This window comes from Molossus molossus, unplaced genomic scaffold (genome assembly GCF_014108415.1).
Source record: "Molossus molossus isolate mMolMol1 unplaced genomic scaffold, mMolMol1.p scaffold_m16_p_12, whole genome shotgun sequence".
NCBI lineage: Eukaryota > Metazoa > Chordata > Mammalia > Chiroptera > Molossidae > Molossus > Molossus molossus.
The window spans coordinates 20,387,960-20,407,519 of NW_023425347.1; the positions used below are offsets into that span (position 1 = coordinate 20,387,960).

Consider the following 19,560-nt stretch of genomic DNA (forward strand, 5'->3'; position numbering starts at 1 on the left):
TAATTGGTTAATTAAAATGACACAGTAACTTGAATCGTAACCCTTTATTATTTTATTTATAGGGGGAAAGGAACATTCTGAGGTTGAGAAAATAGTGCATGTTCCCCAGTCCCTGTGATTCCAGTCTTTGTGGACACTGATTAACAAGAGACAAGGTTAAAAGTAGCAGACTCGGCCGGATGGAGCTTGGAAAAATGGGAGGAGGCTTAGAAGGGCAGGAGGAGAGCCTAGAAGGAAACGTTTCCCTTTGCCTTCGCCACACATACAGAATAAATCAGAATGCCAATAGGCCAAACCTCGGACGCTTCAAAAATCACTCATCAGGCAGTCTAGCTACTTATAATAATTTATTACCAATCTTAAAGCAAAGATCAAAAGAAACTCCATCCAGCATTTATATTCAATTCCTCATTGCCTGATGACTAATTTGTAGAGGAATGAAGTCTTCACAAGGCAAGCCAAAATAATCCGAGGTGACTTTGATACAATGCCACAAAGGATATGAAGAGGAAGCTGGTAGATGCTGCAAATGGCTAAGTTCAATTAAGAGTTCTAATAAAAGAATAATGGAATTTCCCTTAACTGTGAATTAAAAAATGTTCGAAGTGGGCAAAATTTAGACAAACCAGGCAACACATTTGTCACAGCCTTTGGTTGTTGTTGTTGTTGCTAAATCTTAACTTCAGCCACGGTGGCATGTATGTCCGTGACATGGCTTCATCTAAAAAAATGCAACATTTCCATCAGAAATCTGGCCCATCTCATCCTTTTGCTTCTGTATATTACTTATCAGCCTGGACCTCTGTCTGCATGGTCAGACGCAGCGGGCTCTCGATCTCTTTCAAGCAAACTGCTGTGTTCTGGAGAGGGGTAGATTTAACTTCAGAAAAGTGATTGAAATGATATCATTTTAGTGGTGTATGGAGCCATGGGCACATGGAGAAGCATAAATACCTCTTTTGAAATTATTGATGCTTAAGTCAGTTGGTCAGTACAGAAACACCAGAAGCTATTCAAATTCTTTCAACTCCTATGAACAACTGGCACGGTTTTCTCCTCCTGGATCCAGACAGCTTCGTATTCTCCACTGAGGAGGGTAGTTTTCACACTACTCATTTTGGCTTGTTAGAAACCCCCCACCACATGTCTCCTTGTAAATTCACAGATAAAGATTTAAGTTTATATTAGCAATTCAACTGTGCACATTCCGTTTGCTTCTGAAATCACCTCCAGTTCACAGATTTACTGGAACCTTACGTGATAAAGAAGTTCTGCACAACTCTCAGAAATCTTGCAATGTATTTCCTTCTGAAGATGTGATATTGAGCATTTTCTTTAAAAACAGTTATAAGTTTTTTTTAAAACGAGTCCTTATCTTTTACAAATATACGGTGAAATGCTTGTAAGTAATAGGGTGTCTGGGAATCCCTCAAACGCAGGGAGTGGAGAGCGTGGGATGTGAATGACCAGGACTGGCCACGGGTACGTAACGCCATGGGACGGATGCGCAGGGTCCTCTGTGAGGGAAAACTGCTGGCGGTGGGTATTTCAGAGATAATACTATGCACTGCTTTGTGCTAGGGTTTCTAGTCAGAAAAATAACTTGCTATCAGGAGCAATGGAGAACCAAGAGTTGTCAGTTGATATTTCAACTATTTGTACCAATTCAAAAGCCAAGTCTATCATTACACTGTTTGGTAAGAGAGAAAACCAGCCCAGCCAGTGTGGCTCAGTGGTTGAATGTTGACCCACGCACCAAGAGGTCACCGGTTCGATTCCCGGTCAGGGCACATGCCCAGGTTATGGGCAAATCCCCTGTGGGGTTAGGGTTAGGGTCTCTCTCTCTCTCCCTCTCTCCCTAAAATCAATAAAGAAAATATTACCAAAAAAAAAAAAAAGAAGAAGAAGAAAACCAACCAAACAAAATCACCCCAAAACCTGTTTTCTCAGTCTAAAATTTCAGTGACAATAAGTGACTAGATGTTAATGTGAATAAAATATAATTATTTTAATTCAAAACACAAATTTTCTGGTTCCTTTTAAAGACACAGAGCTGAAAATTACAACAGAAACAGAAATGGAACTGGTAAGTACTTTAAAATCACTGTACACCAGGGGAAACTGTGCCATACATTTAGAAAGACTTCTACTACCCTATATGCGAATCACACGCATCTCTTACCTTGTGATCGTATGGGCGGTAAGAATGAAACACCCGAGAGAGATCTTTTGTTCTTTGCTTTTTCTGTGGAAGAAAACACAGACATCTGAGTTGATAGGTGGCAAAACATACACCACATATATATCTATATGTATATCTACCTATCTGCATTTGTTTCTCTCTCTATCCGCTTATTGAGAGAGTCTTCCTTAGGCAATTTGAGGGCTACAGTGTCAACATGGGACATGGGGATTCAATTAGAATCCAAAGCCACTCGACGGTTATGTGGTCGTTGTCACAGACCAGCCAGGCAGCCTCTTCCTAGAAGGTTTCATAATTAAAACATGAATCACCAAAAACTCTATTTATAAGCACATAACTTCGAGGCAAAATTTAAAAAAACAAACACTGTGAAAAGAAAGAAAATGCTTTGAATTTCACTGTAATACCAACTGCTGTTGCTCTGAATCGGGCATTTGCATTGTCTATTTAAACAATATAGCTCCTTCCGGCCTCCTGGTCACAGCCTGGGTCTGTCTGCTGGACGCCACCCTTTGTTCTGCCACTGTTATGTAGTACCGGTGCCTTGCATGGGGTTTCATGCACCACAGGCCGTCAATAAATACTTGCAAAATTAATGAAACATCTGAGTTAGACAGGCATACAACTATAAGTATGTGTAATGATGGTACCTAAGCCTCATATATAGTTATGAAAAGCAAAGCTTCTTTTCACATCTGTTGACATGTTCTTCTCAAGTTGAACCCAGGCACTACTCAAGTTCCCTATGTACCCCCTGCTCCCCCAATGTTACAATGAAGAAATGTGGAGTTCTTGTACTAGAGTTGACCATAAGAAGCGGCTTGTTTTCCCATACACCATAGTCTGTACACTTGTTAAAACGACCATGAGCCTGGCCAGTGTGGCTCAGTGGTTGAGCGACGACCCATGCACCAAGAGGTCGCTGGTTTGATTCCCAGTCAGGACACATGCCCAGTTTGTGGGCCCGATCCCCAGTGGGGGGCGTGCAGGAGGCGGCCAATCAATGTGCTCTCTCATCCATGTTCCTATCTCTCCCTCTCCCTTCCTCTCTCTTTAATATCAGTAAAGAATAAAAAACAAAAAAAACTGACCATGAACAGTTTTGTGTATGGTTCTCGATCTTCTATGCATATATCTTCACACACAACTGATTATTTTCAAAGAAAGGGGATCGTTCTCTGTACAACATTCTTAAATTTATTTTCTCCACTTTACGATGTGTCCTTGCCGAACTCACAGGCTAGTATATACAGATCTGCAATCCTTTACAGAGTTCTCACACCAAAAATGTCTGCAATCTGAACTTTTTTTCTATAATTCATTTCAATTTTTAATATAATGAGTATCTTTGCACAAATCTCTGCCAGCTTAAGAGTGGAAGTTTTTAAAAAGGTAACTTATAGAAGCCCGGATGCAGGATCAAATGGCATGCACACTGATGACCTCGATGGTACTGCCGACTGCCCTCCCCACACAGCCCTGAGCTGAGTGCCTGCTCCCCAGCAGGGATGAGAGAAGGAGCCGTAGCTTAACTTGGAAATTCTTCATTTCTCTTTTGCACTTAAAGGTTGTGATATTCTAAATTACCGAATAGATAAAACATTTTAAAAACAGATAAGAAACATCTCGCCAGGTGCCGATTACAGAATTTCTCTCTTATGCATCAGAGTTAGACGACCACAAACTAAAATTCTGCCAGGAGAGTGACCTGATGCCCTTAATTCTCCCCTTGGGTTGCTTCTGGTTCTAGTTTGTTGATTTTAATCCAACTACCAGGTAAAGGAGCTTCTTTTATCTTCACTTGAGAGTGAACCCTTGCCTAGGACCCATGTTTCCCAGGGAAGCATTTCTTTCTTTTTTTTTTTTCAATCCTCATTTTTTTTCATTTATTTTCAGACAGAGCGGGAAAGGGAGAGAGAGAGAGAGAGAAAGAAACATCGAGTTCAGCTCATGTAGCTCAGTAGTTGAGTGTTGTCCCATGCACCAAGAGGTCACCGGTTCGATTCCCAGTCAGGGCACATGCCCAGGTTGTGGGCCTAATTCCCAGTGGGGGGTATGCAGGAGGTGGCCAGTCGATGTTCTCTCTCATCAATGTTTCTATCTCTCTCTCCTTCTCACTTCCTTTCTCTCTAAAATCAGTAAAGGAAAAAAAGAAACATCGACGTGAGAAAGACACATAGATTGGTTGCTTCCTGCATGACCCTGACCAGGGCTGGGGACTGAACCGCAACTGAAGTACGTGCCCTTGACCAGAATCAAACCTGTGACTCTTTGGTCCATGGGCCAATGCTCTAACCACTGAGCAAAACTGGCCAGGGCATCTTTTCTTTAAATGCCAGTATCTGCATGAGCATGTCTGCCATCCCTCCCAAATGCCAGGGATCTAAGCAGACACCTCTGGGATCTACAGCCACTTGGCTAAGGATTCATGTCTGCTATTAATTAAGACCTTGTATCAAAGTCATTTGTACACATTCTTTGTTTTCCGGTAGACCAGTTTCCCTATTTCAGAACTGTCTTTGGAGCCACAATTCTAGTTGGCAGTCTTTCAAATCACTTGGCCTTGTTTCCATGTTCGGACACCCATTCAAAGTTCTCCCTGCCGCTCAGCCAAAACTCCCACCTCCCCTCGCCCACCCCTCGGGTGTGCATCTGATCATCGAACTCGACTTGAACACCTCTCTTCCCCAGACCGCAGAGATGTACCTCTAACGGACTGGAAACAGTCCTTGGCAATATGAGCCCTGGAATCTGTTCTGAACAGGTCACTTGCCACCAAAGTTTTCATTAGCTTATAATTTTCTCTTTCATTCCCATACACCCACTTAGTTGATTTAACAGTTCTTGGCTTATACTTCAATCAGAAGAAAAATGACGGATACTAACACTTCCTTTGGTAGGAGACTTAATATAAAACATGGGGAATTTCTTTTTTTCAGAAAGGAAATTATGCTAGAGAAGATAAACTAGGGAGCAAAGCAATATGAAACTTAGGAGGTGTCCTCAGGTCTGTTCAGTCCCAGAAATGGTTGAGCTACCAGCTTGAGTTGGCAAGTGGATACAAAATATTCCGAGGTTGTTTTGTGTGCCTTTTGTGGGTTTTTATTTTATATGTCTAATTTGATAGCTAAAGATGTCTTTTATTATAAGCTATCTCAGATTATTTTGGGAAGGAAGTGGGGTATAAATGATACATAAATACACTATTCGGATTAGCCTCCAGAGAAGCCAGTGAAGAAAGAATACTCTTTTTTTTCTGACAACAAATGTATTATATATAGACACAGTGAAGTCTTAGCTATAATATTGAAGGTTATATGTACTAATACAGTTAACCAAAAAGTATTGCTGTTTTTCCTGTGAGGTCAGAGTAGCCCAGTGGTATGTCCTCTGGGATCCGAATAGGGGTTGACAGAGGATGGCCCATGGGCCAGTCCAGCCCACCACCTGTTTTCGTCAGTGAAGCTTTACTGATACACAGCTACGCTCAAGTCAGTTATGAATGCTTTCATGCTACAACAGCAGAGCTCAGTGGTTACAACAGAGATTGTATGGCCCATAAATCCCAAAGTAGTTACTGTCTACCCCTTTACAGAAAAAGTTAGCCAGCCTTGATCTTCAATATCTGTCTCTGACCATGTCTATATCTGACGGTAGTCCCTTGACCCCAAACCAAATGAACAACTAAGTATCCAACAAAATTCCTTGCTCCTTTTAAATACTTAGTGAAGACGGTTCAAGAACCAACCACAGCCTATATCTTCACACATCAGGATGAACATACCAGCAAAATAACAATGAGCTATCTTGTTTTCAGGATTTTACCTTCTGAGCATTCTCTGTTCAGACAGCAAATATTATAAGTTGGTGTTTAGTGCATGCTGAAAAGATATGGGATTCCAGAGCCTCTGTATTCACGTCGTAACTGCTGATGACAGACATTCTGAAAAGAGACCCTTTACTAAGGTCTAGCACTAAAGCCAAGCAGAGGACTTCACATATAAACCAGAGTGTGAGCAGTTTCTCATATGAAGACAGTGTTAAGTGTACTGTGCTACAAAATAGGCTTGTTGAGCCTTGCTATCAGCAGTTTTAACTGAAACTAAAAGCTGAGCCAAAAAGGGAATAATTAGGTATTTTCCTATTGCATCATAGTATGTGTCTAAATTACCTCCCACTTTTTAGCCTGTTAAAACAAACATCTCAGTCATGCAACCACCTGTTCATTCTCCAAGTGTTTAAAAAGTAAACATGTTAAACAAGTGGTGTGATGAACCTGTAACGAGGGTGGCCAGACTAGTGAGCATGGCAGTCAAGTCTCCCAGCGCCGTATGACGTACCTTCAAATCATCTTTGCCATTAGTCCCAAGGATCAGGCCACAGAGATGAAAGCTTATTAAAACGTAACTCCATGCCAAGCCCTGCAGGTATGTGGGCTGCAGTTTGGTTTAAAAGATAAGGCAGCATGCGAACTTAGTAAAGCTTCCAGATTTCTGACGAGCTGCACATCTGCAGATCCCCATCCTCCAGGCACTTCCTGGACCGCTCTTGTATTCCACTCAAGGACAGAGGACACGACCGACCCCTTTTGTATCTGTTAATGCTCCTTTTCAGACAAAACCAAACATAACTAAAGGCCCCAAGGGAGCATTTGTAATAGTTCAGGTTTCCAGACAACGTAACATTTTTCTTGTTTGTTAAAGGTGTGCAACAGCTCTGACCCCCCCACCCCCAAAGGCTCCGCGGGGATGAGAACCCATACCTTGAAGGTGAGGTTATAAAATCAGTTAATTTATAACAACATCCACCAGTTTAACTTCTCCTGGTTCCCCAAACTAATTCCTGTGCTCATTCTCTACTTATAGATGAAAACTTTCTCAAATAAAATAAAATAAAAAAGCTTTCTCAAATATATTAATTGTCCATAGTGTTAAGGTAAAACTGTAACACTATGAACTTCGTTTCTACATCTGGATTTTCCAAAATGATAAAGCCTTTGGAGCTTCCCGAGAGTTTGATGTGCCTCAGCTATGTTGTAATAAAGTGGAGACGTTTCAGCAAGCCTTCACCATACTTGGTGGTAAACAGCCTAAAGAGCAGGTTTGAGTTTCAATGTACTAACTTCCAGTTTCTGTCCCACGTGTCAGAGGGCTGGAAGTCACCACTGTGTCCTGACAACACGTAACAAACTGAACAGACTGAGGAATGAACAACTCTTCTTGGGTCCAGGAGAGGAAGGGGGGCACGGGAAGCGCAGCCCCTAGAACGAGAGGAGGGTGGACAGGGACGGCGGCTTCCTGCACAGAGCGGGGGAAGCTGCCGGGGGGGGGGGGGGAGGGACCCTGGCCCGGCTGGGGCTGCGGGGGCTCAGGGCCGACAGCTCTGCCTTCAGAACTCCTGGAGGATCCGCTGTGGTGGGAGCAGGGTTGTGTGGGCAGGAGGGTTGTGTGGGGAGTGGGCACAGCAATGGGAAATTTACCTGCAGGAGCTCAACCAGGTTCCTATAGTAAACATCAAAGAAAACCCCGGGGCTTCCTTCCGCAGAGGAGGGAAAGGAAGCATCTGAAATACACCCCCACCCTGTTCTCACCAAGGCCTGCCCTCAGGAGACGCTGGGCCACCAGAGTCTAACCTGCTGGGGTCTTTTCAGAGCCTAACTGACCTGGGGATGGGAAATACCGAACACCAGCTCACCTAGCCTTCCTGCCCCGTCTAAGGCAGGGGGATGAAACACTGAGAAACAGTTGTCAAGTTCACAGTTCAGAGGCACAGGCTCACGAAAGGACCGGGGTCTAATCACAGGAATGTAGGAGGCGCTCCACTAACCCTCACCGCCACGTTACTCGAAACCAGTTCACAGCCGTTCCTTTAACCAGCACACCATGTCTGGCTATCAAGAGAAACAACAAGGTGTAACAAAAGGCAAACACAATTCTAAGAGACAGAGCAAGTATCAGAATCAGACACAGCAGAGATGGTGGAATTATCTGACTGAATTTAAGACTCATGATTATTGCCCTGGCCGGTTTGGCTCAGCGGTTAGAGCGTCGGCCTGCGGTCCAGAGAGACCCGGGTTCAGTTCCCGCTAAGGGCACGTACCTCGGTTGCAGTTTGTCCCCGGCCCTGGTCGGTCGTGCGGGTGGCAGCCACTCGATGTGTCCCTTTCACATCGATGTTTCCCTCTCTCTCTCTCCATCTCTCTCCCTCCCACTCTGTCTGTACAAAAAAATGGAAAAATGTCCTCGGGTGAGGATAAAAAAAGAAAAAAAAAGACTTATGATTATATGCTAAGGGCTCTAATGGATAAAATAGACAACATGCAAGAACAGATGGGCAGTGTAAGCAGAGAGATGGCAATTTCAAGAAAAAACCAAAAAAAAAAAAAAAGCTAAAGCTAAAAGAAATTTTAAAACTAAGAGAAATGAGAAGAGCCCTTATGGGCTTATTAGTAGACTGGACATGGCCGAGGAAAGAATCTCTGAGCTAGACAATATCTCAACAGAACCCTTGAAAACAAAAAAGCAATGAGAGCAAAGACTAAAAACAGACCATTCAAAAACTGTGGGACAACTGAAAAAGGTGTAACATAGGCATAAAAGGAATACCAGAAGGAGAATAAAGACAGAAAGGAAGAGAAGAAATATATAAAACAATAGTGACTGAGAATTTCTCCCAAATTAACACCAGACACCAAACCTCAGATCCAGGAATCTTGGAGAACACTAAGTAGAACAAATGCCAAGAACACTTTGGCATATCATTTTCAAATTACGGTAAATCAAAGAGAAAATCCTGAAAGAATTCAGGGAGAAAAATACCTTAGCTGTAGAGGAACAAAGATAAGAATTACCTCCAGCTTCTCCTCAGAAACCAGGCAAGCAAAAAGAGAATGGAGTAAAATATTTAAGAGTTGGGAGAGAAAAAAAAACAGAATTCTGTACCCTGTGAAATGATCCTTCAAAAGAGGAGAATACTTTCTCAAATAAAAATGGAAGAAATTCATTGCCAGTAGAACTTCTTCACAAGATATGATAAAAGAAGTTCTTTAGAGAGAAGGGAAATAATACAGGTCTGAAATTCAGATCTATATAAAGAAAATAAGAGCACTGAAGAAGGAATAAGTATAGGAAAAATATACTTTTCTTTTTCTTAGTTGATCTAACAGATAAGTTTGTTTAAAAAAAAAACAAACAGCAGCAGCAGCAGCAGCAAAGCATTCAGTTCTGTATGCTTATGTGTATATGAAATGAAGGGCAGCGATGATACAAAGGATGAGAGGGAGGAATCAGGATTCTTTTGTTGTTGTAAGGTGCATACTCCGAGAAGCAGTATTGTGTTATGTGAAAGTGGATTTATTTTTCATTCGGATTAGTAGTAAATGGATACTGAGAACTGTAAGACAATCACTGAAACCAGTTTTTTTTTGTTTTTTTTTAAGTAAAACTGATATGCTAAGAAAGGAGAGTTTCGACATGCTTATTTTTCCTGCCCCCTTTCTGGAAGACAGCCTAAGACCTAAGACATGGTTAACCAATCAATTGGCAAGGAGCAGCAGAAAAGTAAGAGTGAAAAGATAAGGAACCAAGACAACTTCCTAACTGGGCAGCCAGGCTCCGAATTGCTGACCTGTGAGTCACGCAGGCGCCCCTGAGACAAGGCCATGACGGCGAGGCCTGGGAGACTTACGTTCTCAATAAGTCCCCAAATTCCAGGCGGCCCAAGCTAGGGGTCCAGGACCGGTCAGTTGCTACATGCCAGGGACAGGCATTCAGAAGGGAGGTCAGAGAACCACAGTCTGGGGCAGAGAGGCCAGTAGAGGTGCGAGATAAAAAAATGACACAGGGTCAAAGGAGTCCTTGGTGAAGAAGTAGTCGGGCCTGAGAGAGTCACTATGAGGACAGGGCTTAGCAAGAAGCAACAAGAGACACTGAAGTCAGGGTGAGATGCGAAGTGGCCAGGAAGCCTTAGGAGGTAAGTGAAGTAACCACCAGGATATGGTCTGATGCTCAGGTAGATCTGAGTTTCTTCTCTTCTACTTCCTCCAGGGGCAGGTTCCGGTTGTCAGGGTGCAGGCGATGCTGCTCCTAGTAAATTCGGGCTAGAGGGAAAACATCATGGCTTGCTGGGGAGTTCAGTTTTTGATAAAAGCCAAAATAAAAGAACTGAGTCTATAGACAGATTATGCCATTTATATAAACTGTAAGAAAGTCGCTTGGGTATTGGCACACAGAGACAGGGAGAGAAGGAGGTAGCTTTGTTGAATCAAACGAATGGCTAAATGGCCCTGGCCAGTGCGGCCCAGTTGTGGTTGGAGAGTTGTCCAACCAAAGGTCGTGGGTTCAATCCCCAGTCATGGTGCATATGGGAGGTGATCAATCGATGTTTCTCTGTCTCTCTCTCTCTCACTAGCTGTCTCTTTCTCTCTCCCTCCCTCTCCCTTCTTCTCTTTCTAAAATCAGTAAAAACATATCCTCAGATGAGGATTAAAAAACAAAAAACAAAAGAAATGGCTAAATGATTATAGCACATGATGCAAGAAATGCGACAGTTTCTTCAAAGTGATCAAATCTGTGTTTCGAAAGGGCTTCCGAAGGATGTCAGACTGAGCAAGGAAGGCCAGAGGCCGAAGATGGTGTGAGGGGATGGTGCAGTGATCAGAACAAAGGCAGCTACCAAATTCAGCTCGGGGCAAGGAGGGCAGGTGGGACGGATCACACACAGCCGGGAGGCAGGATGGCCAGCACCTGGTGAAAGCTGGACAGCAGCCCAGGCAGGGAAGAGCAGAGGACTCCAAGGTTTCCGCTCAGAGAACCAAGGAGAGGGAGGTACCCTGTGCTGATGGAAGGAATCTTAAGAAAAATAAAAAATCAGAATTGGGACTAGAGGGTGGGGAGGAGGGAAATCCAGTTTGAATATAATGAGTTTGGGGTGGGCTGGCTCTGAGACATTTATTTGGAGAGACAATGAGAAGAAAGTTAGGTGCTAGAAGACAATATGGATCATAGATTTTGGAGTCACGAACCAATTGGTATAATTTAAAGCAGGAGAGGGGATGTGATCATACAGAGTGCATGGAATGAAGGAGGCAATAAGAAAAGAGAAGACTGAGATTAAAATCCAAGCAAATAATAGCTCTCTGCTCTTGGGCCAGGCCTCTGCTCTAGATCATCTGTAAAATGAGGAGGTGGGATGAGGCCAGTAGATCTCAGCTCTGGCTGCAGCCCAGAGTCATTAGGGAGTCTTTAAAATAGACCAGTGCTCCAGCCCTCGTCCCCAGTGGCACTGATCTGATGGGTGAGTCCATTATTTAATAGCTCTTGGGTTTGCCAATGTCTGGCTACAGTGGAAAACCCGTAGCCAAGATGATTCCTAAGTGCTCTTCCAACTATTAACCTTTATTCTTCTGGATGGTTCCCCACTGTCTTTCCTTGCCATTCTAGGTTCTGAATCCTCTCAGGTATTTCATTCTCAATCTCCACATCATGTCTGAAGCGTTGCCTTATTTCCTAACCTCCTCCTTCACTTAAAAATGGACTGTACGCAGGAACTCCTCCGAGGCACCCTGAGGCTCGGCTGAAGAGTACTGGCTGCTGGTATATATTTAGTTCCCTACTTGGTGAGTGCTTCTGAAAAATAAATGGAAAGCTAATTTAATAAGCCTGAGCCTTTATTTTGTTATCAATGTATAAAACATCAGAAGCTTAATTAAAAGCACTTGACATTATCAGCACTCAATCACAGCCTCACTTTTAGAATGTATGTATTTGGTCTGTGTCCCTGAGGTGGTGATCACTCAAGATCACTGAGAGAAGAAAGAACAGGTCCCTGGAATTTAAACAAACCTCAAAATGTAGAAATCAATGTAGAAAACGTCAATGATGTGAAATATGTTTAGTGATCAAATAATCAAGAACACTCAGGAAAACAGACAAACTTCAAAATCTCACATGCTTTCGTTTTATAAGGCACATATACTTTTGTGTTCTATGTGGAAGAACTGGGGATGGTAGGGAAAATTTTTTCAAAGTCTGTTCTAACTCGACATTCTTTCACCTGGTCCCTCCTAGCAAGATCTGCAAGATAACGGAGATGACTATGAATGTTGCTGACTCTGACTGGTCTTGCATTTCCTTCCCTCCCTCTAGTTCCAGCAAATTCAAGGAGAGTCAATGGGCTCTTTCATTTCTCAAATCTCCACTGGGGGTGGGGAGCAGTGCAAGCATTTCTTAGAGGACATTGAGAAAGCAGAATTCTGCCCTGGCTGGTTTGGCTCAGTGGTTAGAGCATCAGCCCGCGGACCAGAGAGACCCGGGTTCCATTCCCGCTAAGGGCACGTACCTCGGTTGCAGTTTGTCCCCGGCCCTGGTTGGGGTCGTGTGGGTGGCGACCAGTGTATGTCTCCCACATCAATGTGTTTCTCTCTCTCTCTCTTCCTCCCTCTCTATCTGAAGATAAATGCAAAAATGTCCTCGGGTGAAGAAAGAAAGAAAGAAAGAAAGAAAGAGAGAGAGAGAGAGAGAGAGAGAGAGAGAGAGAGAGAGAGAAAGAGAGAAAGAGAGAAAGAGAGAAAGAGAGAAAGAAATCTAAGAGTGGAAGTTAGAAAATAAATAAAGTAAATGTGTTCACCCAACTGTAATGGTATTCAAATAAAATATCCAGACAAAGGTGGAAACATACCACCGGTTGTAAAACACAGTAGATATCAGTAGGAAATGCTTCTTTTCGGCCTTAGGGTCCCTAAAATAACCTTAGTGGCACAGAAGGGGTAACATCAGCCTCAGTCTGCCAGTGGGGGTGGCAGAGGGAGGAGCAGTGGACCCTTTCCCCTGCAGGTCCCTACCTGGGCAACAGACGCTGGAAGAAAAGGCAGACAGGAAATGCTGCATTAATTCAGTGAGAGCTGATAAGCACAATGTAAGTAGCCATATCTCCCTATATCAAACGCACCTTGTTTTTTCTAAAGAGAACATTGGTTGGCAAGGAAAGGGCCTTCTCTGGCCACGAGGGCAAGGCTGGCAGGTGAGAAAGGAAGGAGACTGAGAGGCAAGAAGACGAAGCCCAAGAGTGCCGAGCGCAGCCTACGCACGATGGTTCGTTCCAAGTTCCTTTGTGATAACTTCTGGGGGCTTGTAAGGAGTGCACAAGAACACGATGCTACAAATACCATCTCAGTATCATTTGTGTTCACTCGGCCCCTGTAACGGGCCACCAAAGAGAGTGAGTGAGCACCACTTCTTCTCTGGATTATGGTAGTAATATTTTTCCCCTGAACTACCTGGGTTCAAGTTTTACCCTCTGAATTAGGAGCTGGCAAAAATGATCTGTGGGCCAAATATAGCTAGCCACCTATTTGTTTTTTTGGTTTTTTTGGTACATTCTGCCATTTGTTTTTACATTTTTTTAAATGACTGAGGAAAAAACCCCAAAAGAACAAGATTTACTGGTGACATGTGAAAATTATATGAAATTCAATGTCTGTACAGTTTATTGGAACTCAGCCACGCTCGTTCTTTCATGTATTGTCTGCCGCTGCTTCTGGGCAACAATGGCAGAGCTCAGTGGTTGCAACAGAGATCATATGGCCTGGGAAGCCAAAAATATTGACTGTCTGGCCCTTTACGGCAAGACTTTTCCAACCCCTGCTCTAAACCATCGGTGTGCGCCCTGGCTGCACACGGGCACCGCCGGGGATTTAAATGTTACTGATGTCTGGGCTCCATGGCCACAGGTTCTGATTGAATTGATCTGGGTTTGCAGCCTGGGATTTGAAATTTTTAAAATCTTTGTGGGCGTGCTAAAGTGAAGCCAGGGTTGAGAACCATTGCTTAACCCAGTTCTGCACGGAGGCCAGAGTGAGATTCCTAGTGCACGGTCCTCTAATGCTACTCTCCTCTAAAACCGTCAGGGGCTCCCCAGTGCTCAGAAAATCAAGTTGCAGGCAGCGTTAGGGCCTGGCCACATTGCCCCACTAACACCAAAAGCAACGTCTAGTTCCTGGCAGGTCTGTGTTTTCCTGAGTCCACGCTTGCTAATGCTATCCCTTTTGCCTACAAGGCCTGCCCCACTATCCTCAACTAGTAAATTCATTCTTTTTTTTTTTTAATCCTCACCCGAGGACACATTTGCATTTATCTTCAGATAGAGCCAGAGGGAGAGAGGGAGGAAGAGAGAGAGAGAAACATTGATGTGAGAGACACACATGGAGTGGCTGCCACCCACATGATCCCACCCAGGGCCGGGGACAAACTGCAAGCAATGTACGTGCCCTTGGTGAACACCGAACCTGGGACTCTCTGGTCCACGGGCCAGCACTTTAACCGCTGAGCCCAACCAGCCAGGGCTGGTAAATTCATTCTTTTCAAGCCGGTTCAAAGAGCGCCTCTTTCATGCCGGATCCCCCAGGGAGAAAGAACCCTTTTAACACTGTGTTTACACAGATCTCTACCGCTTTCACTGCGCTAACACCTCTTTGAGGGCAGAAACCACACCTTGGGCATCTGGGCGGCACCTCTTTCCCCCACAACACTTCCTCACAGTGCCTCACAGTGGGAGTGGGGCAACACAGGCTGCCATGCCCTTGATCCCACAACACGTTGGCATTACCTTCATTGAACCTGCTAGTCCCTCAAACTATCCACCCAGGTCACCTTTCCCTCCAGGCTCTCAATTTGTGACACAGCACTTCGACTTGAGTAACCTCCGTGTCCCTGTTTCTTTGTCCTTCCTTCTCCCGACAGGCTCTTGCTCCCCACCCTACATTAATCCAGTCACTTGCCCTAGCAAGTGGGCACCATCTGTGCACTGAGGCCATCTCAACGTCCCGCGGTCATTCCTCTTGGATTAGTCAGCTGGTGTCCCGATTCCTCAGAAGAGCCTTCCAGCTCTGCTGTCCCTGGTCTCACCCTCTGTATCTAAAATCCATTCCCTGAGCTCTAGAACTTACTTATTAACTGAATGATACATTCCTTTATTTGACACACTGCTGCAGGCCCGTCATGCTGCGGGGACCATCCTAAGCCCTGGTGATGGAAAGCAGGCACTGGGCTCAACAGAGCTCACAATCTGGTGCGAGAATAAACAATTACTACAGAGGGTGGGCAAAAGTAGGTTTACAGTTGTGAGTACATGAAACAGTTTATTCTTGTATTATTATTAGTTATTGTACTATTTTCCATACAAACAGCTATAAACCAAACTTTTGCTCCACCCTATACTTAACCAGCTACCAGCACACAGTAAGGCCTTAAAAATGTTTCTGGAATAAATTCTTAAAACTGGTAACCTTTGGTATTAATACTGCTCACCAAGTGGCCATCATCGTAACTAGCAAATGGCATTTTCTTCTCTCTAGGACTGCAGTTTTTACTTTTGTCTTCAAAGTCTCACTGTGTTATAAATTATTTGAAATTAGGGAGAGGCTGGAAACAAGTGGCTTTCTTTACCTTTTCCTACTTGCTTAATAATCATGCCTGATACCTGTAAATTATTTTAGTAAGGCCACAATATACAAGGAAAAGAAATCAAAAGTAGGAAGTTGTATTAGAGACGTAACTATGAGAGTGATATTTCTGCAAGTGAATAAAATAAATGCAGGGTGGATTTTTCTAATTAGTGTCCTAAAGTTATATGTATTTCTGTATTGTTATTAAGTATTTATCTGGGACTTCCGGTCAAGATGGCAGGTAGGTAAACACGGTATCGCGTCCTCCCTAAACCATATCAAAGTTACAACTAAACTACAGAACAACCATCATTCAAAACCGCCTGAAATCCAGCTGAATGGAAGTCCTACAACTACGGAATTAAAGCAGCAGCCGCATCCAGACTGGTAGAAGGGGCGGAGGTGGATGGGCTGGTCCCACACCCACGTGTGGCGGATAAAAATCAGGAGGACACCTCAGCTGGGAAGGTCCTTCCTGAGGACTGAGGGGTCCCCGTCCCACACCAGGTGCCCGCTCAGGGTTCCAGTGCCAGGAAGAGAATTCCCATAACTTCTGGCTGGAAAAACCAGCAGGAACTGAGGCTCAGGGAAGCTGAAGCGGCTGGAGCCCCAGGCAGCTCCTTAAAGGGCCCGCGCACGGACTTATCAGACTCTCTCCCTCTAAGCTTGGAGGGGAGGCAGCTCGAGGGGCACCAGAGACATGCAGGGAAGAACTGAGCTGTTTGGCACTGGAGCGAGGGCTGGAGAGGGGGCTTTCACGGGGACAAACGTGCTGTCAGAGGCCTTTGTTCCTTTGGTGAGTCCTCCCCTGGGGCGACAGGCAGTCGCCATATCTGAGACTCCAGCAACCTGGCTCACACTGGTAGCCCCGCCCTGGTGATTCCCTGAGGCCCCGCCCCACCCAACTTTCAGGCCCACCCAAGCTGTTGCCACTTGCTTAACCATAGGATTGGCCTGTCTTGGATCCTGCTTCAGGTTTTCCTAAATTCTTTCAAACAAGCAGCATCTGGTCTCAGCTAGCCCCATACCTCTCGTTAAGTAATACACAGAAACAAACACAGGGAGGCAGCCAAAATGAGGAGACAAAGAAACAGGTCCCAAATGAAAGAACAAAACAAAACCCCAAGAAAGGAACTAAGCGAAATGGAGATAAGCAACCTAACAGATGCTGACTTCAAAATACTGCTTATAAGGATGCTCAATGAACTTAGGGAGGGCCACAAGAGCATAAAAAAAGGACCAGTCAGAAATGATGGATGCATAGTCAGAAATGAAGGAGGCATTAACTGAAATAAAGAATAATTTACACAGATTCAATAGTAGAGTACGTAAGTCCAAGAAGCAAACCATCGATTTGGAATATAAGGAAGCAAAAAACGCCCAATCAGAACAGCAAAAAGAAAAAAGAATCCAAAAAAACGAGGATAGTGTAAGGAGCCTCTGGGACAACTTCAAGCGTGCCAACATTCGCATCTTGGGGGTGCCAGAAGGAGAAGAGAGAGAACAAGAAATTGAAAACCTGTTTGAAACAATCATGGCAGAAAACTTTCCTAACTTGGTGAAGGAAACAGGCATACAAGTCCAGGAAGCACAGAGAGTCCCAAATAAGATGAACCCCAAGAGGCCCACACCAAGACACATCATCATCAGAATGCAAAAGGTTCAAGACAAAGAGAGAATCTTAAAAGCAGCAAGAGAAAGGCAGCTAGTTACCTACAAGGGAGTTCCCATAAGGCTGTCAGCTGATTTCTCAAAAGAAACTTTGCAGGCCAGAAGGGAGTGGCAAGAAATATTCAGAGTGATGAAAAGCAAGAACCTACAACCAAGATTACTCTATCCTGCAAAGCTGTCATTTAGAATCGATGGCCATATAATGACTTTCCCAGACAAGAAAAAGTTAAAGGAGTTCATCACCACCAAACCGTTATTATATGAAATGATGAAGGGTCTTTTTTGAAGAAAAAGATAAAATATATGAACAAACAAAATGGCAATGAATACATATCTATCAACAATGGAATCTACAAATAAAATGAACAGGTAGAACAGAAACATTCTCATAGATACAGAGAACATTTTGTTGGTTGCCAGATGGGAGGGGGTTGGGGGAATGGGTGAAAAAGGTGAAGGGATTGAGAAGTACAAATTCATTGCTAGACTGACAAACCTCAAAGGGAAAGGGGTTGTGGGGTGGGAAGAAATAAACCAAAGAACTTATATGCATAACCAATGACACAGACTATAGTGTGGGAAAAGGCAGGAGGGGGGCGGGAGTGGGGAGGAAGGGGTCAATGGGGGAAATATGAGGAACATCTGTAATACATTCTACATTCAACAATAAAGATTTAAAAAAACATATTTATCTGCTTTTCATATATCAAGAAATGGTAACGTGTTTTACTGACTAAGTTCCAGCGAGGATGAGCTCGGGAGCCCGACAGTGCGAGATGCGGTGCGTGCAGCCTGGATCCGCACGGCTCTGCTGGTGCTCGGAGCCTCACACGGGCTTCCAGAGGCTAATCTACACAGCCGCCCAGGGGAGCAGCGAGGGAAAAGAACGGAGAAAACGGAATTTCTCTCACCCACAGATAAGCTGCTATATAGTTCTAAAAACTGATCAAAACCAATGCATCTCCTTCATGGCCCCGAATAACCCCGCCTGTCACCCCATTTGAAGAGAAGCTGGAAAATTGTTCTGTGCCAGTTATTGCTGCATCTCCAGATAAGCCCACAACTCGTTTTTATTATGATTCCACGACTGGGACCTGGAGGTCAGACATGACAATGTCGGCTTGATAACTCTCCTCCTTTCTACATCTAATTTAGCACCTACTGTAAAAATCATTTCTATCAGCAATGCAACCATCACTGACATCTCTCTCTGCCCCATCACACCAATAACAAGAGTCTAAAATTCATTTCAGGGGTGGCTGAGCTTTTTGACCTACTTTCTCCTCAAGTACTATGTCAAAAATAGACTTATTTTTGTTCCATAGAGTAAACATACACATTTTCTTTTTTATCTTTGGCCTTTAGGATAAAGGAGTCTTTATTTGATAACCAGGAGACAATTTAATATACAGCTCAATCTTCTCCACTTGCCTGTCCTCGTGGCACTTCAGAAGTCGGTTGATTCTTTTTTGTTGTAGGGCAAGTTTACTACACAGACAGCCAGTGGATGGAAATTTCTGAGGTTAGCTCGAAGCCCAGCAATCTGTTCAGCCACTGGTAGGAAGGGCACAGAAATGTCCGTGTGGGGACATGGGGGAGGGAGAGTGGTCGCTGGCCAGGAAGTTAGAAAAGGGGTAGGCAGGAGGACCAAGAAGCAGCTTAGGTTTCCCCTGGCCTATTCCAACACTGCAACCAGCTCTACTTACGTATACTTTATGTTATAGAAGGGCTTCCAGAGAAACTAGCCCATGTTCACACAATACAGAAAAAAATGCCCCAAGTATAGGTACCAAGTGACAGGCCCAGCCACTTTAAGTAATGAGAAAATAAGTAGAATGCGATGCTTCAACTAAGTCCACAAACACCCTTGCGGGCTAAAGCACTGCGATCCACCCGCCAGGCTCTCCGTTCTCCTGGAGGCCTGTGCGCATCCCGAGGCATATTCTCAGGCCTGTCCATCGGCCTGGGGACGCCGGCACAGCCCCAGCCCTCTCTCACCTCCTGCCTCTTTCCTTCCCTCTTCAGCTAAGCGCCGAAGGACCCTGCCACCCACTTACTGTGTACGTTACATGTTTTCTTCTCTCTTTTTTTTTTGAATCCTCACTCGAGGACATTTTTGCATTCATCTTCAGATAGAGTGGGAAGGAGAGAGGGAGGAAGAGAGACAGACATATTGATTGGTTGCCACCCACATGTCCCCAACCAGGGCCAGGGACAAACTGCAACCGAGGTACGTGCCCTTAGG

General features: G+C 44.3%; 1 protein-coding gene across 1 annotated transcript in view; it reads right to left on the minus strand.

The window, feature by feature from the left end:
- CDKAL1 (CDK5 regulatory subunit associated protein 1 like 1) overlaps positions 1 to 19,560 on the minus strand; it is a 621,394-nt gene that overhangs the window by 128,863 nt on the left and 472,971 nt on the right. The window contains exon 14 of the mRNA XM_036255396.1: positions 2,183 to 2,245. Within this exon, the coding sequence (XP_036111289.1) occupies positions 2,183 to 2,245 (63 nt within the window). The remainder of the gene's footprint in view (positions 1 to 2,182; positions 2,246 to 19,560) is intronic.